General features: G+C 45.4%; 1 protein-coding gene across 1 annotated transcript in view; it reads right to left on the bottom strand.

Moving 5' to 3' along the window:
* The window catches only part of LOC145348249 (atrial natriuretic peptide receptor 2-like), a 79,053-nt gene extending 62,111 nt beyond the window's left edge, over positions 1 to 16,942 (bottom strand). The window contains exons 1-6 of the mRNA XM_080196451.1: positions 16,887 to 16,942; positions 14,250 to 14,340; positions 9,055 to 9,187; positions 3,790 to 3,798; positions 3,627 to 3,754; positions 785 to 885 (exon numbers count right to left, since the gene is read on the bottom strand). Coding sequence (XP_080052577.1) covers positions 785 to 885; positions 3,627 to 3,754; positions 3,790 to 3,798; positions 9,055 to 9,187; positions 14,250 to 14,340; positions 16,887 to 16,940 — 516 coding nt within the window. The 5' untranslated portion in view covers positions 16,941 to 16,942. The remainder of the gene's footprint in view (positions 1 to 784; positions 886 to 3,626; positions 3,755 to 3,789; positions 3,799 to 9,054; positions 9,188 to 14,249; positions 14,341 to 16,886) is intronic.
* Positions 16,943 to 26,808: the final 9,866 nt, after the last annotated feature.

Here is a 26,808-nt window from a genome sequence, read left to right as displayed (position 1 = left end):
TTCAGTGGGCCACACGTTCTAGTCCTGATTCTATTTCTTACATTGTGAAACATTTAGAACAAAAGGCAAAAATACACTTTAGTTTATATCTGTGCAACATCCTCCAAACCTGGTGGCAAGAAAGGCAGTCCCACAACAGCGCTCTCTCCCAGAGCCAACATGCCCAGAATCCAGGTGTTAATCATTCAAACACAGCTCTGGAAAATGTCATCTCTACACCTAACTCTAAACTCCCAAAGAAACAACTCTACTTGATAGTCACTCGAAGGAGAACAACAGAAATCCTTCCGGATGTTCTTCAAGCATCCATGAAAAGGTTAAACATATCCACCAACTCATGGGAGTCCCTGACCTGTGAATAACCAAAATGGAAAACTTTCACCTGGGGAAGCACTAAGTTCACCGAGAGACTTCCTCGGAAAGATGCAGAGGTGAAGTCGAGGGATTGAAAAGAGTGCACAAACAAACCAACTTCCCAACCCTTCGACCACCATCCTCCCCGCAGGTGGCAGAGTCTGCAGATCGTGCACCAGACTTACCAGCCATCTCTGAGCCCATTAACCTGACCAGGAAACCAGCCATCCGTGAATTTGAGGGATTGCCTCAGAAGGAGGGATGCCTGGTATCCATCACCTCAACCTAAAAACCCTTGAGTTGTCCCACCAAAGGAGCCTGTGTTGGATAGAATTGCCATTTTTCCTGCATTCACTTGAGGTACAATAACTGAGCAGCCAGAAAGTGTTGTGTTTAAACATGAACAGCCCCACTGCTCATAAACCTGTACCTTACTTGTCCAGTTTTGTTGGGACATCTTCCCTGCTTGTGAAATAGTGTGCGTAACTATTTTCCCATCGTCTGGAATCCAGGGACCACAGATGCCACCTTCTTTCTGAAATAAATAACATTGGAAATTCCGATTGTGAGAGCCATGAAATGGCTGAGCCACAGAATGGTAACAGCACACAGGGACCCAGGCTGGCCCAGCATGTCTATATCAGCTCTTTGTAACAGTCACTCTGTTCATGCCACTACCCTGCCCTTTGCCCACAGCCTTGCAAATTCAGCTGCTTATCCATTTCCTACTGAAGATCTCATTTGAAGTTTGCTCCAGCGCGCACTCAGGCAACTCATTCCAAATCCTATCCACTCATTGGGTAATGAAGCTTTCCTCCTTCCTGTTGCTGTTGTTTATTTTGCCGATCATATTAGATCTGCATCCTCTAGTTATTGACCCACCCCCCAATTTGCACAGTTTCATAGAATCCCTACAGTACAGAAAGAAGACATTCGGCCCATCGAGTCTGCACCGACCACAATCCCACTCAGATCCCTATTCCCATAACCCCACACATTTACCCTGCTAATCCCCCTAACAATAGGGTCAATTTAGCATGGCCAATCAATAGAACCCCCACATCTTTAGACTGTGGGAGGAAACCCACACAGACACGGGGAGAATGTGCAAACTCCACTGACAGTGATCCAAGGCCAGAATTGAACCTAGGTCCCTGGCAGCAGTGCTAACCACTGTGTCACCGTGCCACCCCAAATCTCCCTACCTACTCTGTCCAGACCCTTCATGATTTTGAACACCTCAATCAAATCTCCTCTCTCTCTTTCTCCAAGGAACACAGTCCCGACTTTTCCAATCTATGTGCACTGACCACCGCCAACTGTTTGGGCCAGAGTTAATTTGTTTGGTTCATATACAGCAATAAGTCAATACAGGCCAGACATACACTGCTCATTGAATCAGACTAACATGAAAACAATAGAGAAAGAAATTCTGTTCCAAGATAAGGTGCTACAGGTATTAGTGTCGCAAAGCAATCAACATTGGGACCAAGGTTCTGCCAAAGTTTGGATCTCAAGTTGGGTAATAGAAATCATAGAAACCTTACAGTGCAGAAAGAGGCCATTTGGCCCATCAAGTCTGCACCGACCACAATCCCACCCAGGCCTTAACCCATATCCCTACATATTTACCTGCTAATCCCTCTAACCTTTGCATCTCAGGGCACTAAGGGGCAATGTTAGCATGGCCAATCAACCTAATCCACACATCTTTGGACTGTGGGAGGGAACTGGAGCACCCGGAGGAAACCCTCGCAGACACGAGGAGAACATGTAAACTCTACATAGACAGTGACCCAAGCTGGGAATTGAACCCAGGTCCCTGGAGCTGTGAAGCAGCAGCGCTAACCACTGTGCCACCGTGCCACCTATACAGGGTAGAGTCATAGAGTCATTGAGGTATGTAGCACAGAAAAAAGGAGGAACTAGGGTTAACCATGAGGGTCCAGTGTCACTTGGGGAGTGGGATAAGCCACTGTGCAAGCATAAGAACATAAGAACATAAGAAATAGGAGCAGGAGTAGGCCATCTAGCCCTTCGAGCCTGCCCCGCCATTCAATAAGATCATGGCTGATCTGTTGTGGCTCAGTTCCACTTTCCCGCCCTCTCCCCATAACCCTTAATCCCCTCTCTTATCAAGAACCCATCAACCCGCTTCTTAAAAATATTTAGCGAGGCAGCCTCCACCACTTCAACGGGCAGAGAATTCCAGAGATTCACCACCCTTTGAGTGAAGAAGTTCCTCCTCAACTCCGTTCTAAACCGCCTCCCCTTTATCTTGAGGCTGTGCCCCCTAGTCCTACTGTCTTTTTTGAGCGGGAAGAGTCTCTCCACCTCTATCCTATCCATCCCATTCATCATCTTATACGTCTCAATGAGATCTCCCCTCATTCTTCTAAACTCTAACGAGTACAAGCCTAGTTTATTCAGCCTCTCCTCATAGCTCAATCCCCTCAACTCCGGTATCAGCCTAGTAAACCTCCTCTGCACTCCCTCCAGGGCCAAAATATCCTTGCGCAGGTGCGGCGCCCAAAACTGCACACAGTACTCCAGCTGCGGCCTCACCAATGCCCTATACAGCTGCAGCAAGACCTCCCTACTTTTATATTCAAACAAAGTGATAACTAGTCCACACCAATGCAGTTAAATTTATTTCAAATTTCACTCAAATAAAATTGATGCGTGACACCGTCTAAAAATGTCCAGTTTTCAGAGGACTCCAGATTCTAGAAGAACACAGAGAACAAAGAAAAGTACAACCCAGGAGGAGGTCCTTCAGCCCTCTAAACATGGTGACCCAACTAAACTAAAATAAACAAAGGAAGAAGAAAAGAAAGTACAGCACAGGACCAAGCCCACAGTCAGCTTTGAGAAACTGCACCTGGATGAGGACAAGTGAACTAAAGTTTAGTCAAAAGGTTGTTTTTAAGGTGTGATTGTAGGGAGATGGAGGAACAGGAAGGTTCGGACAGATGATGGGTGAAATTTTCCAGCTGTTCACCCCAGCGGGATTCTCCTTTCCCACCACAGTGAGCAGAGATTTCCCTGAGCAAACTCTCCGTCCTCGCTCACAGCGGCAGCCTGACATAAATGGCCAGAAGGTTTTGACTAATGACAGAGTTTAGGTATTAGGTAGCCTGGCCTCCAGTGGCTGAGCGATGAGAATTGGCAATTGGAGAAGGGCGGAGATTTCAGGAGGTTATAGAGATAGAGATGGGTGAAGTTTGTGGGGGTTGAACGTTCAGTGACCGACCATGAAATGAAACCAGCACGCACCATGAATGCCATTGGACAGGAGTGAATGTTTGCGTGGTAAACGCAGCAGTTGCTTTCAGTTGCATCTTTCCAGTTTACCGGGCATTCCTTTTCTTCACAGAATCTTTTTGCTTCGCTTGCATTGCTGAATATTAATAAGAAATCAGAAATCTGTTAAACAAAATATCACTGGAATCTTTGTAAATTATAACAAAGTGCGGTCTGAGCTTGTTGAAGCCTTTCATTTAACAGGAAGTTAGTATTGATAGAGTCACAACCACATATTTAATCAAAATACTATAAAGTGTGAAGGTTTGCAATGGATTTTCTCTGATAGAATGATAAAACCATATGACTTAGAGGCAGCCATTCAGCCCATCATAGCTATGCTGGCTCTTTGAAGGAGCTGTCCCCACTCACCATAACCCCCGCAACTTTTTTTCACTTTGGGTGTTTAATGAATGATATTACTGAACTGATTACCCCTTTCATATGATGCATTTAAGATTAGAACCAGACATGATCAATTCCTTTCCCCTCAGCCGCCTCCTGTTCTTTTACCAATTCCCTGCAGTCTGTTTCCCTCCAGCTGACAACCCTCCTTTTAGAAAACTATTTCACGGCATGTGGGTGTCGCTAGCTAGGCAACTATTGCTTAGCTTTAATTGCCCCTTGAGAAGGTGCTGGTGAGCCGCCTTCTTGAACTGGTTCAGTCCATGTGCTGTAGAACATAGAACATTTCAGCGCAGCACAGGCCCTTCGGCCCTCGATGTTGCACCGACCAGTGGAACCAATCTAATGACCCTCTAACCTAAACTATTCCAATGTTATCCATATGCCTATCCACTGACCATTTGAATGCCCTTAAAGTTGGCAAGTCCACAACTGCTGCAGGCAGGGCATTCCACACCCTTACTACCCTCTGAGTAAAGAACCTACCTCTGACATCCGTCCGATAACTACCACCCCTTAATTTAAAGCTATGTCCCCTTGTGTTAGCCACTGCCATCCGAGGAAAAAGGCTCTCACTATCCACCCTGTCTAACCCTCTGATCATCTTGTATGCCTCACTGTCAGTACACCCACAGTGCTGTTAGGGAGTGAGTTCCAGGATTTTGACCCAGCGACAGTGAAGGAATGGCCAATAAGTTCCCAGTCAGAGTGGTGTTTAGCTCAGAGGGGGTCTTGAAGGTGCCGGTATTCCTATGTGTCTGTTGCCCTTGTCCTTCCTGTCGGGAGAGATCACGGGTTTTTGGAGGATGTGATGAAAATGTAGGGGGCAATTCTCCCAGCCCACCACACTGTTCTAGCAGCGCAGAAGGCCAGGAGGCATCAGCTTCAGCTGTTTTGCAGGATTCCCACTGGACATCACAGCCTCTGCACATCTCCCAGCCTACGATTTTTGGTGTCATTGGCTCCACATCGGAAATCAATTTCCATGACATTTCCATATGGTTAGCTGGCCTGGGACTGAGTTCACCGTCACCCACCTATAACACACCCCCATAACTCATCTCAACCTTTCAATGGTTAAGTAAAATTAATGGCCTTTTTTACTTAAATTCCCCTGGGATTTCAGATTAGAGTGATTGACTGGGTCATGCTGGTGTGGTTTATGTGTGGTCCTGGATCTGTAACAGAAAGACGTAGGTTTTTGCAGAAAACAGTTGGAGATTGGCTTTTCTGATTGAAGTTTGGAGAATTTTGCAGGTTTGAAAGCACTAAATCGGTCTGAAAACTCATAATAATAAATACGTTAGTGACTGCTTACTATATTCATCTGATCCAGTTGTGGCGATTGCATACAGGCCTGAGGCATCTACGGTACTGGACATCTCCGTGCCAAACGGAAATATTGGGTTAAATAACAGATTGTTTTCCAATTTACAGCTGGAATCTCCTCAAGTAACCACACAGATGAAGCTCATGACAAACCACCCAATTTGGGCCCTTTCCTCAATTTCTCAGTGGCGAGGATTGAATGGAAAATCTGTTTGAAAGGCCAAAAGAGAATCAGCTGGAGGCAGGTCCTGCTCTGGCCACAGTCCCCACATTCCCAGGTCAGTAAATTCCACCTCCAATAGAAACTAACTCTGGTCAACGTAGGGGGAGGCAGTGGTGTTGTGGTAATGTCACTGGATTAGTAATCCAGAGGGACTCAGGGTAATGCTCTGGGGACCCCGGTTCGAATCCCACCATGGCGTATGATGAAATTTGAATTCAATAAATATCTGGAATTAAAAGTCTACTGATGATCATAAAACCATTCTCGTTATTAACCACCTAGTTCACTCATGCCCTCGAGGGAAGGGAATCTGCTGTCCTTACCCGATCTGGCCTACATGTGTCTCCAGGCTCACAACAATGACTCTCAAATGCCCTCTTAAATGGTGGGCAGTTAGGGATGGGCAATAAATTTGGCATGTCGGCTACGGCTCTCACCAACTTCTACAAATGCGCCCTAGAAAGCATTCTTTCTGGTTGTATCACAGTTTGGTATGGGCTCCTGCTCTGACCAAGACAGCAAGAAATTACAAAGGGTTGTGAACAAAGCCCAGCCCATCACTCAAACCCGCCTCCCATCCATTGACTCTGTCTACACTTCCCACTGCCTCAGAAAAGCAGCCAGCATAATTAAGGACCCCACACACCCCGGACATTCTGTCTTCCATTTTCTTCCCATTGGGAAAAAGATGCAAAAGTCTGAGGTCAAATAACAACCAACTCAAGAACAGTATCTTCCTTGTTGCCATCAGACTCTTGAATGGACCTACCTCGTGTTAAATTGATCTTTCTCCAGTCATCTAGCTATGACTGTAATATTACATTCTGCACTCTCTCGTTTCCTTCTCTACGGACAGTATGTTTTGTCTGTATAGAGCGCAAGTAACAATACTTTTCATTGTATATTAGTACATGTGACAATAATAAATCAAATCAAATCAAGTGAATGCTGATCCCGCCAGCAACGCTCAAGTCCTGCAAACAAATAAATAAAATAACTGACTTGTCATTGTTCAGAGTTTGTAGATGGTGATGAAAGGACCCAATAGAGTTTAGCATCAATCTGTGCAAAATTATCAATCCCAGGCAGTCAAACAGTCATTTTCAATCTGCAGAGGACATTAAGCAATGATTTTACTGCGGAATCAGAGACAGTTTTAGCCTGTAGGACAAAATAGAAATGATGATCAAGAAAATGGAAATGTGGGCCAAAAGGCCTTAAGGCCAACATTTTACAAACTCGCTTGGGTGAGGCTCGTAAAATCCAGCCCGAGGCCAGCAGAGGTTTCTGTTCTGCGAGCCCCGCCTGCCCCAATTCCGGTGTGGGCAAGACGGTAAAATTCCAGCCACTAAGTCAAATTACGACCTGTTTGTGAATCTGTTTTTTGACCCCGGCAGAAATGCAGCTTCCAAACAGCGTGAACCGTCAGAGAGTACGTGTAGAGTTTGGAAACACAGCCACATGAGTGCTTCCCTGTTGCCAACGCGCAGTTCAACTGGGTACAAAATCCCTTTGCGAGCCTTGATGGTGACATCATTACAAGCCTGACTTTGACAGAGCAAGGCAGCCTTGTGGAAGCTGGATTTTACTCAGAACTACCTGACTGACCTTCCCCTTAATCAGCCTCCCATCCACTGACTCTGTCTACACTTCCCGCTGACTCAGAAAAGCAGACAGTATAATCAAGGACCCCACACACCCCGGACATTCTCTCTTCCACCTTCTTCAATCGGGAAAAAATATAAAACTCACGTACCAACCAACTCAAGAACAGCTTCTTCCCTGCTGCTATCAGACTTTTGAATGGAGCTACCTTGCAGTAAGTTGATCTCTCCCTATACCCTAGCTATGGCTGTAACACCACATTCTGCACTCTCTCTTTTCCTTCTCTATGAACGGTATGCTTTGTCGGTACAGCACCCAAAAAAACAATACTTTTCACTGTATGCTAATACATGTGACAATAACAAATCAAATCAAATCAAATTAAAGTTGCTTCAGAATACCCAAAACTGTCTGACAAGGCAATAAAGTTTCTGAGGCCTTTTTCTACACTCTAACTTTGCAAAACTGGAGTGGCAGGGCTTGTCACATTCAAGACCAAATATCAGAATAAATTTAACATTGAACCAGATCTCCGATTGAGATTGTCATCCCTGGGACTTGACATCCAACATCTGACATCGGCCAAACAACATCAGCCTTCTCATTCGCTAAGCTTTATTTGTTTCCATTGGTGGGCCTACTGTAGGTCAATGTACTGTGATGGGTGTCATCCATTTGTGAGTGTGTGTCACAAACTATTCAGAACTAGCTGTATTTTCAATATCCATTCATACTTAAGTTTGATTTCCATCAGCTGTATGTAGAAAAATTGAATAAAACTGCTTGCGTATGTTATAGCCCGCAGAAGCTTTTGATGGTAATCTAATTGTCCACATAAAGGTAAAGATTGGGAAACTCCGTTTAGATCACAATGATTGGCTGCATAAAATATTTCTTTTCTCATATCACCTCTGAATTTTTTGCCGATTGCCTTAAATTAGCATCTTCTGCTTGTTCACCTTTCTGCCACAGAAACAGTTTGGAAACTATCAAAAATTTTAAGCACTTCCGTCAACTCTCTCTACAAATTGGCGGAGCTGTCTGAATTCTAGTTCATTAATTGGAATGAGACAGCCAGATCTGCCACTTATCATAGGTCTTACATATGTTTGAAACAGAACTGTGTGAGTTGCTTCCAATCGGGAATATTGGCCAGTCTAACCTCATGGAGGGAAGTCATTACACATCAGCAAATCTTTCTATCCATGTTGCTTAATGTGAAGGGCTTGATTAATGGGGAAAGAGTCCATGTGGTCCTGTGTTGTTGCATCCCTGAGACTCCAGAGGATTGGATCGTCTCCTCGTTGCCTTTTCCAATCAAGGTGGCAAGGTAGGACTCGCTAGGAAGAAGCAACCCGCAGAATATGAGTGAAGTCCAAAAGAATTCAAAGATGTAGAAACATGGTTTAAAAAGTGTACAACTCGATTGCTAAATTGCTGGGTTTTTTTAACCAAATGCCCTTTCCATTTAATTGCAAATGCTGTAAATAAATTCGACTGCTAGTTTTAGCCTGAAATGATGACAGCTTGGCCCAATTCTCAGTGGTGATCAAGTCACGTAACGTCCAGTGGGAAATATCTTGGTGAATGAATCATTACCAGCCAATATTTTGGTGTGTTACACCCATTCATTGTACACGGAATAGGATAATTTCAAAACGTGGAAGACACATTTCTTCATGGAAACAACCCTGAGCTCAAAATACAGGTTCGGGGAAAAGTCTGAATTAATTTGATGCGATATCATTTCCCTATTGGAAAAGCTGAGCCTGACAGCAAGGGCGATAGCGGTTTTAGAAGGAGGGGAGAATTATGTTACTTTTTAAAATTCCTACCTGAATCTCAGAATTCCCTGTGTGACAGCCATCTGATAGAATTCATCAGAAACAGTGAGTGCGTAGGTGACGTTAAATTCCTCCCCACTCCGCACTTTCTCAGGGGGTCTGTCCACCCAGTTCATCTCCAGCCCTTCAAATATACACAGGGAAAAAAAATACCACAACGTGGCGATAAACGTGGAAAATACGCAATAGAGTTGAAAGTCAAGAAATTCCTGTCCTTTATTCTCGAGTTAATCTTTTGAGTAAATTAGACAAACTCCGCCTCAGAGGAGGTGCATTTATTAGAGTCAATGTTCATGCAGAAGCAATTCCACTGTGTCTTTGATTTGATTTAATTTGATTTATTATTGTCACATGTATTAACATACAGTGAAAAGTATTGTTTCTTGTGCCGTGTACAGACAAAACATACCGTTCATAGGGAAGGAAACAAGAGGGTGCAGGATGTAGTGTTACAGTCATAGCTAGGGTGTAGAGAAAGGTCAACTTAATGGAAGATAAGTCCATTCAAAAGTCTGACAGCAATAGGGAAGAAGCTGTTCTTGAGTCAGTTGGTATCTGACCTCAGATTTTTGTACCCTTTTCCTGACGGAGGAAGGTGGAAGAGAGAATGTCCGGGGTGCGTGGGGTCCTTAATGATGCTGGCTGCTTTGCCGAGGCAGTGGGAAGTGTAGACAGAGTCAGTGGATGGGAGGCTGGTTTGCCTGATGGATTGGGCTACATTCACAACCTTTTGTGAATTCTTTAGTAGTATCTCATCCCTTTTACATATCTGACATGCGGCTGGATCTCTGGTTAGTCCACATCACCAAAGCTATACAGATAGAGGTCATAGGACTGGGAGCAAAGATTAAACTACTCCTCTCCATTTACCATTTATATAGATGATCTGGAGGAGGGAACCGAGTGTAGGGTGTCGAAATTTGCTGATGACACCAAGATTGGGGGAAAGGCAAATTGTGCGGAGGGTGTGGAGAGTCTGCAGAAGGATCTAGATAGGCTGGGCGAATGGGCCAGGAAATGGCAAATGGAATTTAATGTTGGCAAGTGTGAGGTGGTCCACTTTGGTAGGAAGAATGGTAGGAAGGACTATTACTTACGGGGCGAAAAACTGCAGCAGGCGACGGTGCAGAGGGACCTCGGGGTCCTTGTGCATGAGTCGCAAAAACCCAGCTTGCAGGTGCAGCAGGTGGTCAGGAAGGCGAATGGGATGCTGGCCTTCATAGCGAGGGGGATTGAATATAAAAGTAGGGAGGTCTTGCTGCAGCTGTATAGGGCATTGGTGAGGCCGCAGCTGGAGTACTGTGTGCAGTTTTGGGCGCCGCACCTGCGCAAGGATATTTTGGCCCTGGAGGGAGTGCAGAGGAGGTTTACTAGGCTGATACTGGAGTTGAGGGGATTGAGCTATGAGGAGAGGCTGAATAAACTAGGCTTGTACTCGTTAGAGTTTAGAAGAATGAGGGGAGATCTCATTGAGACGTATAAGATGATGAATGGGATGGATAGGATAGAGGTGGAGAGACTCTTCCCGCTCAAAAAAGACAGTAGGACTAGGGGGCACAGCCTCAAGATAAAGGGGAGGCGGTTTAGAACGGAGTTGAGGAGGAACTTCTTCACTCAAAGGGTGGTGAATCTCTGGAATTCTCTGCCCGTTGAAGTGGTGGAGGCTGCCTCGCTAAATATTTTTAAGAAGCGGGTTGATGGGTTCTTGATAAGAGAGGGGATTAAGGGTTATGGGGAGAGGGCGGGAAAGTGGAACTGAGCCACAACAGATCAGCCATGATCTTATTGAATGGCGGGGCAGGCTCGAAGGGCTAGATGGCCTACTCCTGCTCCTATTTCTTATGTTCTTATGTTCTTATGTTCTCCAATCTTAAAGACATGTCAAAGCCAACAGCTATCTCACATTTCAATAATGTTAATCCTCTATCGCATAGGACTAGAAATCTGGATAGAACTAATGCCCTATGGAGAGAAAAGGAGAGACGTGTGTACTGTATGGCGTTTGAAGCTGGGGGCAAGCAGGATCTTCCAGTTTGGCATCTTAGGATCCCTACAGTGCAGAAAGGGGCCATCCGGCCCATCACATTTGTGCTGATTCCCTGGAAAAGTGGCCCTATCCCCATCATCTGCATTTCCCATGGCCAATCCACCTAACCTGCAATTCTTTGAACTGTAGAAAGAAACCGGAGCACCGGGAGAAAACCCATGCAAACACAGGGAGAATGTGTAAACTCCACGCAGACAGTCACCGAGTCGAAATGGTCAAGAGCTTCAAGTTTTTAGGTATCCAGATCACCAATAACCTGTTCTGTTTCCCCCATGCTGACACTACAGTTAAGAAAGCCCACCAATGCCTCTACTTTCTCAGAAGACTAAGGGAATTTGGCATGTCAGCTACGACTCTCACCAACAGTTACAGATGTACCATAAAAAGCATTCTTCCTGGTTGTATCACAGCTTGATATGACTCCTGCTCTGCCCAAGACCACAAGGAACTACAAAAGGTTGTGAATGTAGCCCAATCCATCACGCAAACCAACCTCCCATCCATTGACTCTGTCTACAGTTCCTGCTCCCTCGTAAAAGTAGCCAACATAATTAACGACTCCACGCACCCCGAACATTCCATCTTCCACTTTCTTCTGTCGCAAAAAAGATACAAAAGTCTGATGTCAAGTACCAACCATCTCAAGAACAGCTTCTTCCCTGCTGCTGTCAGACTTTTCAATGGCCCTACCTCGCACTAAGTTGATCTTTCCCTACACCCTAACTATGACGGTAACACTACATTCTGCAGTCTCTCCTTTCCTTCTCTATGAACAGTATGCTTTGTCTGTATAGCGCCCAAGAAACAATACATTTCACTGTATGTTAAATCATGTGACAATAATAAATCAAATCAAAATCAAACCCAATGCCAGACTCAAACCCAGGTTGCTGGCACTGTGAGACAGCAGTGCTAACCACTATGCCACCATGCCACCCTTACAATGTGAGTAATTTCATTTTAATTGTAATCTGTGCATATTTGTTTTTCAATCGGATTATTGTCCAGTCCAAAGGAGGATATGCAGAATATTCCACATTTTCTTCCAGGTTTATGACTTTTATTGGAAGAATTTAGCTGTTTGACATCCAGTTCACATGTTTGTTACCCCAATCTGTAATTGGTAGTGGGAGTAATTTGGCTTTAACATCTGAGTAATGAGTAGTGGAATGACATTAGTTCCTGTTGGCTTGTACAGGATCTTTTATAATGTACTGACAGCAATATGCTAATTAGATTGTGATCATCCTATAGTTGAGCAATAATACCAATGCTATTTCTTCATTTTCTGTGCACTGGAAGAGAGAAACATTTGCAATAACATAGAAAATACAAGGGAAATATTGGAAATATGGATTAAAAACCGCAATTACACATTGGCTCCATCAAAGGCATACGGCGTTCTTGCCTTCATCAGCTGGGGCATTGAGTTCAAAAATTGGCAAATCATGTTACAGCTTTATAGAACCTTAGTTAGGTCACACTTGGAATATAATATTCAGTTCTGGTTGCAACACTATCAGAAGGCTGAGGAGGCTCTGGGGAGGGTACAGAAAAGATTTACCAGGATGTTACCTGGTAGGGAGGGCATTAGCTATGAGGAGAGGTTGGAGAAACTTGGTTTGTTCTCACTGGAACGATGGAGGTTGAGGCATGACCTGATAGAAGTCTACAAGATTACAAGATTCATGGGCAGAGTGGATAGTCAGAAGCTTTTTCCCAGGGTGGAAGAGTCAATTACTAGAGGGTTTAAGGTGCGAGGGGCAAAGTTCAATGGAGATGTACGAGGCAAGTTTTTTATACACAGGGTGGTGGATGTCTGAAACTCGCTGCCGGGGCAGGTAGTGGAAGCAGGTACGATCGTGACTTTTAACGGGGTGTCTGATTCTGTGCTGTAATTTTCTTTGTTCTTTGTTCTAATGTCTGTAGCGATTAAAGGTAGTTTAAATTCTTCGGGGAACAAGTTCTCTTTCAGAATTGAAAACCAAGAGTGAAGTAAATTCCTCAATGAAACTGAGCTGAGAAATTGGAAAATAGAGCAGGTAGCAGTAAAAAGGTCTACCAGTCCACTCTTAAAAAGTTAAATGGACATGATGCTGGATTTGCATTTCAGAGGCCTGGACTAAATTCAGGGGCGACACGGTAGCACAGTGGTTAGCGCAGCTGCTTCACAGCTCCAGGGTCCTGGGTTTGATTCTCGGCTCAGGTCACTGTCTGTGTGGAGTTTGCACATTCTCCTTGTGTCTGCGTGGGTTTCCTCCGGGTACACCAGTTTCCTCTCACAGTCCAAAGATGTGCGGGTTAGGTTGATTGGCCATGCTAAGAAATTGCCCCTTAGTGCCAGGGTAGTGGAGGTTAGAGGGATTAGTGGGCATAATATGTAGGGATATGGGGGTAGGGCCTGGGTGGGATTGTGTTCGGTGTAGACTCAATGGGCCGAAGGGCCTCTCTGCACTGTAGGGTTCTATGTTCTATGTTCTAGTGGTTGGGGTGTGGAATGCACTGCCTACTGTGATAGTGAAGTCGGACGCTTTAGGAACTTTCAAGTGGTTATTGGATAGGCACATGGAGCAAACCAAAATGATAGGGAGTGGGATAGCTTGATCTTGGGTTTGGACGTACATTGAGGGCCAAAGGGCCTGTTCTGTTCTGTGTTTCTATGTTTTGGTTAAAAAGTGACTTTGAGCTGTTGGATTATCATTAAAATCCCAAGTGCTTTAATGTTGCAGGAAAGGAAATCTGCCCAAATGTGACTTCCGTCCCACACCAAAATGGCTGACATTTTGTCCTCTAATGTGTCCTTTCAGATATCAGATTATACCAAACCAGCTACAAAGAACAACAAAAATCACCACATGGGTGGCATTGAAGAAATGGAAAACTAGAGGTTGGTAATTAATGTGGCCTTTGCCAATGATTCCCATTTCTCAATTATTCGTGAAAGTCTGTGAGTGACTGAAATAATATCACAAATCTCCACAGTCAGACTAATTTCAAATTTACTTTCTGTCTTTCCAATGACTTTCCACAACTGACCCTGATGGTCAGTGTCTGATACACTTCCTGGCTGACTGCACACATTTGTATGCAGTGCGTTAATGGTGTTGGATTTCGGCACGAGGTTGCAATGGGTGCTTACCCCCACAGTCGATCATGTTGTACTCATCTGGCTGCTTCATGGGCCAGCAGTCATATTCTGTGTTGTCCAAGTCGTGCCAACACTGTGCAACCTTGGAAGAAAGATCAGAGTGAAAGCAGTCAGACAAAGGCGATCCAAATAATGAGACGAGAGTCAAGTTATTGGGCAGAATTCTCGACCCCCACACCACCCCCCCAATGCCCCGTGGCTGGGATTCTCTGATCCTGCTGCTGTGAATGGAGATTTGATGTAGAGATCCGGCGTTGGACTGGGTCGAGCACAGTAAGAATTCTCACAACACCAGGTTAAAGTCCATAAGGTTTATTTGGAATCACGAGCTTTGAGAACACTGCTCCTTCATTGGGTGAGTGCATTAATGGTGTTGGATTTCTGCGTGAGGTTGCAATGGGTCCTTATCCGCACAGTCGATCATGTTGTACATGAGGGACTCGCCTGAGGAAGGAGTGGGGCTCTGAAATCTCGTCATTCCAAATAAACCCATTGGACTTTAACCTGGTGTTGTGAGACTTCTTCCAATGGAGATTTAGCTGAGTGCCAGATTCTCTGTTATCACTGACAGCGGTGGTAGTGTGTGCAAGACCGGAGAATTCTGGACATTAGAACCAACTTTGTCTATGCCATAGGAAAAAGTATCGGAACATCGGAACATTCAGCCCCTCAAACCTATTCCACCATTCAGTTAGATTGTGACTGATATGTACCTTAACCCCACCTCTCAGAGAAATCTCTATCAATCTCTCTTGAATCTTTCACTGGAATCTCAGCCTCAGCGATGTTTTGAAGGATTTTCATTCTCCACTTTGAATGCAGGGCATTTCTAGGCGTTCTGGACTCCCATCTTGCCACCAGAGGAAATAGTTCCTCACTATCTAATTTATCCACATATCATCTGCAACACCGCAGTTAGATCACTGTTAGATCATGGTCTGATGAGAGCAAACAACGGAAAGGAGGTCCATTTAAGGTTAGGGTTATGGTTAGGGTTAGAGTTAGGGTTAGGGGTTAGTGTTAGGGTTAGGGGTTAGGGTTAGAGGTTAGGGTTAGGGTTTGGGTTAGGGGTTAGGGTTAGGTTAGGGTTAGGGTTAGGGTTAGGGTTCGGGTTAGGGGTTAGGGTTAGGTTAGGGGTTTGGATTAGGGTTAGGGGTTAGGGTTAGAGGTTAGGGTTAGAGTTAGGGTTGGAGTAGGGTTAGTATTAGAGTTAGGGGTTCGGATTAGGGTTTGGGGTTAGGGTTAGGGTCAAGGGTTCAGGTTAGGGTTAGGATTAAGTTTAGGGTTAGCATTAGCGTTAGGGGTTATAGCTAGGGTTAGGGTTAGGATTAGGATTCAAATTCAGGTTAGGGTTAGGGTTTCAGGTTGGGGTTAGGGTTAGGGTTAGGGGTTAGGGTTAGTGTTGGGGTTGGGGTTAGTGTTCGGGTTAGGGTTCAGGTTTGAGTTTGGGATTAGTGTTAGGTGTTAAGGTTAGATTTGGGATTGGGATTAGGGGTTAGGGCTGGTGTTAGGGTTAGGATTAGTGTTAGGTTTCGGGTTAGGGTTAAGGTTAGGTTTCAGGTTGGCTTACTGTTAGGATTAGGGATTAGGGTTAGAGTTTGGGTTGGGGTCAATCAGGGCCACAGCAGAAATGAGAAACTTGCTGATATCCAACTTGGGTTCATGAGGATTTATTTACTCTTAATGTGAACACCTCAAACTAGGCTACAGAAGCGGGGAACTTATTAAACAGATCCCACACACAGGTCCCTTAAACTTCCTTACTAAATGTCTTATATTCCAGACCATTCTCACTTCTGCCAACCACCTTCATCACATCAGACAATCACAGAATCTACGGTACAGAGTCAGGCCCTTCAGCCCAAACTGGTCCATGCTGACCAAAATGTCCATCTGTGCTCACCATATTTGCCTACATTTGGTCCATATCCCTCTAAACAACTTCTATCCATGCATCTGTCCAAATGCCTTTTAAATGTTGTCAATGCCCCTCCTCAAACCCTTCCTTCTGCAGCTCATTCCACATACGTAACACCCTCTGTCTAAAGAAGTTTATTCTCAGATTCCCATTAATTATTTCCCTTCTTAACCTAAACCTGTGCCCTCTCATTCTCGATTCCTGAACCCTGGGATAAAGACCGAGAGCATTCACCCTATCCATGTCTCTCATGATCTTATACACTTTTATAAGATCACCCCTCATTCTCCTATGCTCCAAAGAAAGAAGTCCTAGCCTATCCAATCTCTCTCTGTGTATCTCAGTTTGAAGCAAGCACATTTTACAGTAAAAAAAGGAAGTTATCTCAGATTTACTGACTGAGTTTCCTGATTAAAGTTACTCAACTCCAAACATAACTGCAGCAAAACAATATTGAATCCAATGGATTCTGGAGCATTTTAGAAACTTGACAAGAGGGGCATAAAAGTTGTGCTCCTATTCTGTACGTGTGATATCCATGAATATTATTTCAAGTATACATTTTGTCTCAGTTTGTAGTTTGCCAGCTTGAATTAGAGAACCCACTTGACTCAAATGCACCCATTTCAGCCGAGTAAAAAATAGTTTTCACGATACTTTCCCTGGTAATAAAGGCGATATTTCACAACATAACCAAACAAGTAACTTACCATGAAAAGAAGGGGGAAAATTTGCAAAAGAGCCCTGTGTTTTTTATGTCCCATTGTTGGTGTATCTCCAGTGCTTCCTGACTTTCTGCCGTTCTGTCCCGGTCTGTCACAAACACTTGATTATATTTTTTTCAATCACTGACAGGTGGAGTGGGGATTGATTAATCACCATCTCGAGTGGCCTTGATTACAGCTCCCCGCTGTCAAAAAGAGACCAAAAAAAGAACAACCTGGAACAGATGGCTCTGCCGGCCTAATCAGTAAAACAACTTGCTTTTTCCCTCTTCTCAGAGACGGACAGACATGTTGCATCTTCGCAGCTTCCAATGACTTATTTGATCGTTCTTTATTGGGGTGTGGGCTTCGATGTAAGGCCAGCGATGGTCGCCTATCACTAACTGTCTTCTGAGGCTAGTTCAGAGACATTTCTGTGCGTAGGCCAGACGGGGCAAAGACTGCAGATTTCCATCCTTCCAGGACGCCAGTGAAGGAGATGGGCTTTTACAACAATTGATGGAGGTTGTTGTGGAACAGGCTAACACGAGGAGACATAGCTTTTAATTGAGGGGTGATAATTATAGGACGGATGTCAGAGGTAGGTTCTTTACTCAGAGGGTAGTAAGGGCGTGGAATGCCCTGCCTGCAGCAGTTGTGGACTCGCCAACTTTAAGGGCGTTCAAATGGTCAATGGATAGGCATATGGATAACATTGGAATAGTTTAGGTTAGAGGGTCATTGGATTGGTTCCACTGGTTGGCGCAACATCGAGGGTTGAAGGGCCTGTACTGCTGTAATGTTCTATGTTCTAGGACTTTTAGGCAGTGAGATCACCACGTGGGAAAACCAGTGTGGAAGCCACTGTCCCCAAGGCCATATTTTTAGGGATTTGTAGATTTAAAAGTTTGAAGGGCAGGTCTCATGTTGTTACACTGGCAGGGCGGGGTCTGATAGAGCCAGCAATTTGGTTTCTAAAAGGTTGGGCACTTGTAACCACCAAACCCCCTCGTTGGAACACCAAATCCCCATGGGTGCTGCTTGCTAAGTGCAAGTCATGTTCGACCTGTGGTGACTCACATTGATGTGAATGGGCAATCTAAGGGGGGAGGGAATGGACCTATCAGGTGCGATGGTTTGATAATGAGATTTAAATATATTCGTTACATCATTGGTGGGGAGGCAGGGACAATGGGAACCGGAAACGTCACTGGCATAAACCACACTGTGGGACACCTACCACTTATCCTACCCCCCAACCCTGCCTCTCACCCCATCCAAACAGGCAAGCAGGGGTGGCAAATCAACCCCCCCACACCTTCTCCCCCACTACTCCTCCCCAACCCTGCTCCCAACCCCCACCCAAAGAGGCAAATAGGGGTGGCAAATCACCCCCCCCCCCACACCTTCTCCCCCACTGCTCCTCCCCAACCCTGCTCCCAACCCCCACCCAAAGAGGCAAATAGGGGCGGCAAATCAGCCCCCCCCCCCACACCTTCTCCCCCACTCCTCCTCCCCAACCCCGCTCCCCCCCCCCACCCAAACAGGCAAACAGGAGCAGCAAATCACTCGCCCCCCCACCCCCCACCAGTGGTCACAATTACTGGTACAAGTTTCCAATTTTAAATGTCCGTAAGCATAAGAACTGGGAGCAGGGGTCGGCAGTTTAGCCCCTCGAGCCTGCTCCACCATTCAATAAGATCATGACTGACCTCATCTCAGCCCCTGCCCAATCACCATAGCCCTTCAAACCCATCACTAATCAAAAATCTGTCCGTCCCTTTCTTAAATTGACACAATGTTCCAACAACCACCGCACGCTGGGGTTGAGAATTCCACAGGCTCACCACCCCTTTGAAAGAAGCAATTTCTCCTCATCTCTGTTCTGCCACCCCTTATCCTAAAACAATGACCTCTTGTTTTAGATTGCCCCGCATGAGGAAACAGCCTTTCCACATCTACATTGTCAATCCCCTTCATCATCTTGTAGACCTCAATTCAATCACCTCTCATTATCCTAAACTCCAAGGAGTATCGGCCTAAACAGGTCCACAGCAAATGCTATTTCCCTGGCCCTGCACTCAACCCTGGAACTCAGCCTCGATAACAAGGGCACCTATGTCAGACTCCTATTTACTGGCTACAACTCAATCTTCAACACCATTATTCCCATGAAACTTATCTCCAAACTGTGTGGTCTGGACCTCAGCATTTCCCTCTGTGACTGGACCCTTGACTCCCTAACTCACAGACCACAATCAGTAAGGATAGGCAACAACACCTCCTCTACGATTACCCTTAACACCGGTGCCCCACAAGGCTGTGTTCTCAGCCCCCTACTATACTCCTTATACAACTGTGACCGTGCGGCCAAATTCCCCTCCAAGTGGATTTGCTGACAACACCACCGTAGTGGGTCGAATCTCAAACAATGATGAGACTGATTACTGGAGTGAGATACGGAATCTGGTGAACTGGTGCGGTAACAATAATTTCTCCCTCAATGTCAACAAAACGAAGGAGATTGTCATTGACTTCAGGAAGCGTAAAGGAGAACATGCCCCTGTCTACATCAATGGGGGCGAAGTAGAAAGGGTTGAGGACTTCAGGTTTTTAGGTCTCCAGATCACCAACAACCTGTCCTGGTCTCCCCCCATGCTGACACTATAGTTAAGTAAGCCATCAACGCCTCTACTTTCTCAGAAGACTAAGGAAATTTGGCATGTCAGCTACAACTCTCACCAACGTTTACAGATGCACCATAGAAAGCATTCTTTCTGGTTGTATCACAGCTTGGTATGGGCTCCTGCTCTGCCCAAGACCACAAGAAACTACAAAAGGTCGTGAATGTAGCCCAATCCATCACACAAACCAACCTCCCGTCCATTGACTCCGTCTACACTTCCCACTGCCTCGGTAAAGCAGCCAGCATAATTAAGGACCCCACACACCCCGGACATTCTCTCTTCCATCTTCTTCCTTTGGGAAAAAGGTACAGAAATCTGAGGTCACGTACCAACCAACTCAAGAACAGTTTCTTTCCTGCTGCTGTCAGACTTTTGAATGAACCTAACTTGCATTAAGTTGATCTTTCTCTACATCTTAACTATAACTGTAACACTACATTCTGCAGCCTCTCCTTTCCTTCTCTATGAATGGTATGCTTTGTCTGTATAGCGCTCAAGAAACAATACTTTTCACTAAACGTTATTAGCGGTGACAATAATAAATCAGATCAAAATTGGCCTCATAGAAATCCTACAGTACAGAGAGAGGCCATTCTGCCCATCGAGTCTGCACTGACCACAATCCCACCCAGGCCCTACCCCCAATATCCCTACGTATTTTACCCACTAATCCCTTTAACCTACACATCTCAGGACACTAAGGGGCAATTTAAGCATGGCCAATCAACCTAACCCGCACATCTTTGGACTGTGGGAGGAAACCAGAGCACCCGGAGGAAACCCACGCAGACACGAGGAGAATGTGCAAACTCCACACAGACAGCGACCCGAGCCAGGAACTAAACGCAGGTCCCTGGAGCTGTGAAGCAGCAGTGCTAACCAGTGTGCCACCGTGCCACCCCAAGACTGACCTCTAATACTAACTATTTTCCTTTGCGCTATCGATGATTCCACGGTGGAGAATTTCCCTTCTGATTTTCACTGGCTGCCATCAAATTTGCTCCTTGATGCCAGGCCTGGCCCAATGCTGCTTTCATGTCAAGAGCAATCACTCTGCCCTCCCCTCCCCTCTGTCCATGTTTGAAGCAAGGCTGTAATGAGGTCAGCAGCTCAGGTTTTTGCTGAGTAAGTGCCGCTCGGTCGCGCTGATGATGACACTTCCAAAACATTGCTGATGATCGAGAGTAGACTGATGGGGTGGTGATTGGTCGGGTTGGATTTATTCTGCTTTTTGTCAATAACAGGACAGCAAAGAGAAGCTATTTCAGTTCCTGGTGAGGATAGGGTTAGGGGAGCGAACCTTAAAATCCTAGTTTCACCACTCAGGAGAGAAGCGAGTAACACAAACAGTGACGGAAACGATGAACTCTCTTTCTCATTAAAAGCAGCAAGTGTCAGTTTCATCATTTTAAATCTGAGCAAAATAGATCTTTGCAAGCCACAAATTTGAAGGGAAATGGAGCAAAAATAGATATATTGGCCAAGGTCATAGGCCAATCATAATCTCATTGAAAGGAAGAACAGGCTCAAAGGACTGAGTGGCCTCCTCCTGTTCCTGAGCGGCACTTTTATTGCAAGCTCACCAGCAAAAGATGCAATTAATACTTACGCCCATAGAAAGGCAAAGGCATAGATCTTTCCCCTAGTTTCTGTGGCTATGACAAATCTTTCATTCCCTCCCCCTGCAGTATAAATATCTCCCACTTTCTCTGCCTTTTAGCTTTGACAAAGGGTCACCTGGATTCGAAACGTCAGCTCTTTTCTCCCCTTACAGACACTGCAAGGCCAGCTGAGATTTTCCAGCATTTTCTCTTTTGGTTTCAGATTCCAGCATCTGCAGTGATTTGCTTTTATCTAGAATGACCAAACCAAGAGCTAAAAGGAAGATAGGTGACAACATAGAATCATAGAATCCCTACAGTGCAGAAAGAGGCCATTCAGCCCATCGAGCCTGCATCAACTCTGACTGAGCATCCCACCCAGTCCTGTCCCAGTATTTAGCCCTCTAATCTCCTTAGCCTAAACACCTCTGGGCTGTAGGTTCGCGTCTATTTATTCACAAATGATAAGTACTCGCTTCAACATAGTGAATACTCATGTCAGATAACAATAATCAGTCCACAATTGACACTGTGTCACGTTAAAAGATGACTAGAATGGGTGAAAAAATGCTTGGTCAAAGAGATAGTTTTTAAAGAGCGTCTTAAAGAAAGAGAGGTGGAGAGATTCTGGGAGGAAATTCCAGAGTTTAGGACATAGACACGGCTGCCAAGGGTGGGCTGTGGAATGCACAAAGCCAGAATCGCTGTCTAAATGCAAGCTGATATTTCTGAGTAGGGTTGTGTGAATGGAGTTACTGAGTCACAGGTAAGGACACAATATAAGCTTCAACTCACCTGTAGCGGAGACTGTCATCCGTGTTATTGACCTGACAATTCCACCACCCTCCTGTCTCACATTCTACCCCTCTGGAAACATGTTAGCATCTAACATCCTGCTGCCAATATTGGAACATTCATCAACTCCCATTCACCTATCACCGCTGTGTTTGCAGAGTTCCATCAATTTCCAATGAAACGATGCCTTGATTTTAAAAATCTCATCCTTGTTTTCAGGATCCCTCCAAAGCCTCACCAACCTAATTCCTTCGTCTGTAATCGCCTCCAGCCCCACATCCCTCAGAGATATCTGTGCCCCTCTCTGGGTTCTAGGACACTGGCTGAGCATTAATGGAGAAACAGCGCTTTGTGTTCAAGTCAGAACAATGTGTGAGTTTGAGGTGAGGTTATTCCAGGAACATTATTACACTAATCCCTCCAGTGGTGGCCAAGGAATGGGGCATTGTGGGAGTTAACTTATTGGCCAATATGCTGACTGCCGATTGTACAGAGCTTACCTCAAAAAAGTATGGAAGATTCCCTTTTGCATTGTGAGGAAGAAATGGAAAATGCTGCAGGGAACCTGATGAGGTGCCATTGGCATCAAAACATGTGACCAAGAGTGGCCTCAAAGTGCCCCTGGGAAATTAAAGTCACTGGGACTACGGGAGAACAAATTGATTGGGGTCATGCCGAGCACAAAGGGAGATTGTGCTTGTCAATTGCTTCATCAATGACCTCCCTTCCACCATAAGGTCAGAAGAGTGTTGGCTGATGACTGCACAATGTTCAGCACCATTCGCAACTCCTCAGATATTGAAGCAGTCCATGTCCAAATGCAGCAAGACCTGGGCAATACCCAGGCTTGGGCTCAGAAGTGACGCTCGCGCCACACAAGTGCCAGGCAATGACCACCTCAATCTCCAAACAAGGACAATCTCCAACAAGAGGGAATCTAATGATCTTCCATTGTCATCACTGAATAACACCTCTATTCCCCTTCTCCCTCCCCCCCCTTCTCCCTCCGCTTCCTCCCACTCCTTCTCCTCCCCCCCACCACACCCCCCAACCTCCACTTCAAAAGTTATGAACACAATCTGAGACTTAAAAGAACAAAAACTCTCCAGTGAGCAAAATGGAAATGAAGGAAGAGCCTTCGGAGACAAGTAAACCGTCAACATCTTAGGGAAACATTATTCATTCATTCAAATTCTATACATTTACTTCAGAAATGTAATTTTGTATTACAGAGTTTCAGTGATTTGAGGCAAGACATGAACTGAGTGTTTGGGAGAAAAAAGGGTCATTTTAAATTTATGATTCCCAGGTCTCTTCACCATGTCCTTGCCTCATGTTGACATCCAGAGAATAATTTTGATAATTACTGAATGACTCAATTATCATTGCTGTGCGTGATTACCTGAAGATGAATCGGAGGGGCGTTCTCTTTGTCTGATGACAGTTCTCTTATCTCTATCTTCAAAGCTGCACGGATCTGCTTTTCCAATCCATTTAGTCACTGGCAGGGCCCATACACACTGCTCATGTCCTACAGCTACCCCTTGCAGCCTCTCCCTACAGATATGGCCAGACCTGCCGAGTTTTTCCAGAATTGGGGCGACACGGGGCACCATGGTTAGCACTGCTGCTTCACAACTCCAGGGACCCGGGTTCAATTCCACCCTTAGGTCACTGTCTGTGTGGAGTTTGCATGTTCTGTATCTGCGTGGGTTTCCTCCAGGTGCTCCAGTTTCCTCCCACACTCCAAAGGTGTGTGGGTTAGCTGCATTGGCCGCACTAAATTACCCCTTAGTGTCAGGGGGATTAATAGGGCAAATACTTGGGGTTGTGGAGATAGGGCCTGGGTGGGATTGTTGTCAGTGCAGACTCTTTTGGCCAAATGGCCTCCTTGTACGCTGTAGGATTCTATGAACTCTCTGCCCTTGTCTCAGATTCTAACGTCCATGGTTTTTTGCTTATATCCATATATGGAAACACAGAAACTAGAATCAGGAATAGGCCATTTGGCCCTTCGAGCCTGCTCCACCAGTCATTTTGATCATGGCTGATCATCAAATTCAATATCCTGACCCACCTCCCCCCATATCCCTTGATCCTGTTAGCCCCAAAATAGAATGTATAACTGTTTACATCAAAATAGATACCTTCAAGCGTAATTTGAAGAGTACATGAGGGAGGATGGATTTGACCTGATTACATAATTATTGTCATATGTACTTGTACACAGTTGAAGTATTGTTTCTTGCGTGCTATACGGACAAAGCATACCATACATAGAGAAGGAAAGGAGAGAGTGCAGAATGTAGTGTTACAGTCATAGCTAGGGTGTAGAGAAAGAACAACTTAATGCGAGGTAGGTCCATTCAAAAGTCTGATGACAGCAACAGGAAGAAACTGTTCTTGAGTTGGTTGGTACAGAATGGAAGGGTATGAGGGTATAATCACATGGGCAGCAGAGGCATAAACATTGGCATCACCAATTGAATCAAATGGCCCTTTCATGCCTTTTGGATCTAATTTATTGTCAGGTATTTGGTTAGTTGTTTAAAAACTGGTAGATACCAAAATTGATCATGTTGGGTGCAGAATTTTCTGAGGGCATAATCTCAAAGTTAGTCTCAGACAAGGCATATTATGCAAAGTTTAATTCTTGTTTCTGCAGCAGGAAACCATGGAGGGTGCCATCTGTGGATTTTTGATGCCAAACTGCTCACCATGGCTTGGTGTCCTGGTGCACAACATTGATCCCTCCAGTTCTGTACATTCTCTCCACTTCTCGTTCTTTTCCCTCCATCCTGTGAGCAGGGCTAGGTACAGAACAGTGACAATCAGATCTCAGCTGGATTTCCATACTTAATTGCATCCACTGGGATGTGGGATCATTGCAATTAATGATGTTAAAGTATGTTCCTACGTGCAGTACGACACAAACAATCATTTTCTCTCTTTACCAAGGAACATAAGAACATAAGAAATAGGAGCAGGAGTCGGCCATCTAGCCCTTCGAGCCTGCCCCGCCATTCAATAAGATCATGGCTGATCTGAAGTGGATCAGTTCCACTTTCCCGCTTTCTCCCCATAACCCTTAATTCCCCCTGTCTATCAGAAACTTATCTACCCGTGACTTAAATATATTCAGCGAGGCAGCCTCCACCACTTCAACGGGCAGAGAATTCCAGAGATTCACCACCCTTTGAGTGAAGAAGTTCTTCCTCAACCCTGATCTAAACTGCTCCCCCCCCTCCTTATCTTGAGGCTGTGCCCTTTAGTCCTGCTATCCTTTCTAAGCGGGAAGAACCTCTCTACCTCTACCCTATCCATCCCTTTCATTATCTTATACGTTTCTGTAAGATCCCCCCTCATCCTTCTAAACTCCAACGAGTACAGACCCAGTCTATTTAGTCTCTCTTCATAGGCACCCCACTCATCTCCGGTATCAGCCTAGTGAACCTTCTCTGCACTCCCTCCAAGGCCAAAATATCCTTGCGCAAGTGCAGCAACCAAAACTGCACACAGTACTCCAATTGCGGCCTCACCAGTGCCCTGTATAGTTGCAGCAAGACCTCCCTACTTTTATATTCTATCCCCCTCGCTATAAAGGCCAGCATCCCATTCGGCTTCTTGATCACCTGCTGCACCTGCAGACTGGGTTTTTGCGACTCATGCACAAGGACCCCCAGGTCCCTCTGCACCGTAGCATGCTGCAGCTTTTCGCCCTTTAAATAATAATCCCTCCTACTATTATTTCTGCCAAAGTGGATAACCTCACACTCACTAACATTATACTCCATCTCCATCAGGAAGTAGCAAATATGAAGAAGTTATAGTAAGTCTGCAGCACACAGCATCCTCTGAAGAAGTGGACTATTTTATGAGGACTATAATAACTATTATTTTGCTTTCTTTACTTCATTATTGATCAATCTTCTCCAATATTCCTCCTTCTCTTCTGAAGAAAGGTTCCCAGTTCTTGGTCAGCCTCCAGTTGGCCCTTCAAGAGTCGGGGGAAAGGACTTTATATCCAAATTGAACCACCTGGATATATGCATACACTCACATACACTCAGTCATTGAATCAGGGGTGTTCATGGGGTACAGGTGTCGCTGACTAGGCCCAGCATTTATTGTCCATGTCTAATTGCCCCTTGAGAAGGTGGTTCTGAGCTGCCTCCTTGAACCCACTGCAGTGCATCTTATCAGAGATGCACACTGCTGCTCCTGTGCACTGTGGGGGTGAGTGTGAATGTTTAAGCTGCAGGTTGAAGGGATGCCAATCAAACAGAGCTGCTTTGTCCTGGGTGGCATTGAGCTTCTGGAGTGTTGTTGGAGCTCCACCCATCCAGGCAAATGGGAAGTATTCCATCACACTCCTGACTTGTGCCTTGTAGATGGTGGCCAGGCGGGAGTCAGGAGGTGGGTTACTCAACGCAAGATTCCTAACTTTTGACTGTTCTTGTGGCCATTGTGTTAAGATTACCCCTGCTAGGGTGAAATTCTTTAGCCTCCTTGTGGCGTGTTTCTCGGTGGCAGGAGATAGCCCGCTATTGGCCAGAAGTGTGACCATCTGGTCCCAGCACCCCCAATGGGATTTCCCATTGGTTCCACCCGATGTTGTCAGGAATCCTGTGGCAGGGATGCGCCATCGGCAGGACCAGAGGATCCCGTAAGCATGAACAGCCGGAAGGTTTCATCCATGTTAGGGACCAGAAAGTGCAGGACATATTCGGAAGTTAACCTAGACCAAACTTTTTATGATTTCCTGGTTTGGGTCACTGTCTGTGTGGAGTCTGCACGTTCTCCCTGTGTCTGCATGGGTTTCCTCTGGCTGCTCCAGTTTCCTCC

Source organism: Carcharhinus amblyrhynchos, chromosome 9 (assembly GCF_965287045.1).
Source record: "Carcharhinus amblyrhynchos chromosome 9, sCarAmb.v2.hapA, whole genome shotgun sequence".
In the NCBI taxonomy this organism is placed as follows: Eukaryota; Metazoa; Chordata; class Chondrichthyes; order Carcharhiniformes; family Carcharhinidae; genus Carcharhinus; species Carcharhinus amblyrhynchos.
Note: the sequence above shows the minus strand (reverse complement) of the source record. Positions and strands in the feature narration are given on the sequence as shown.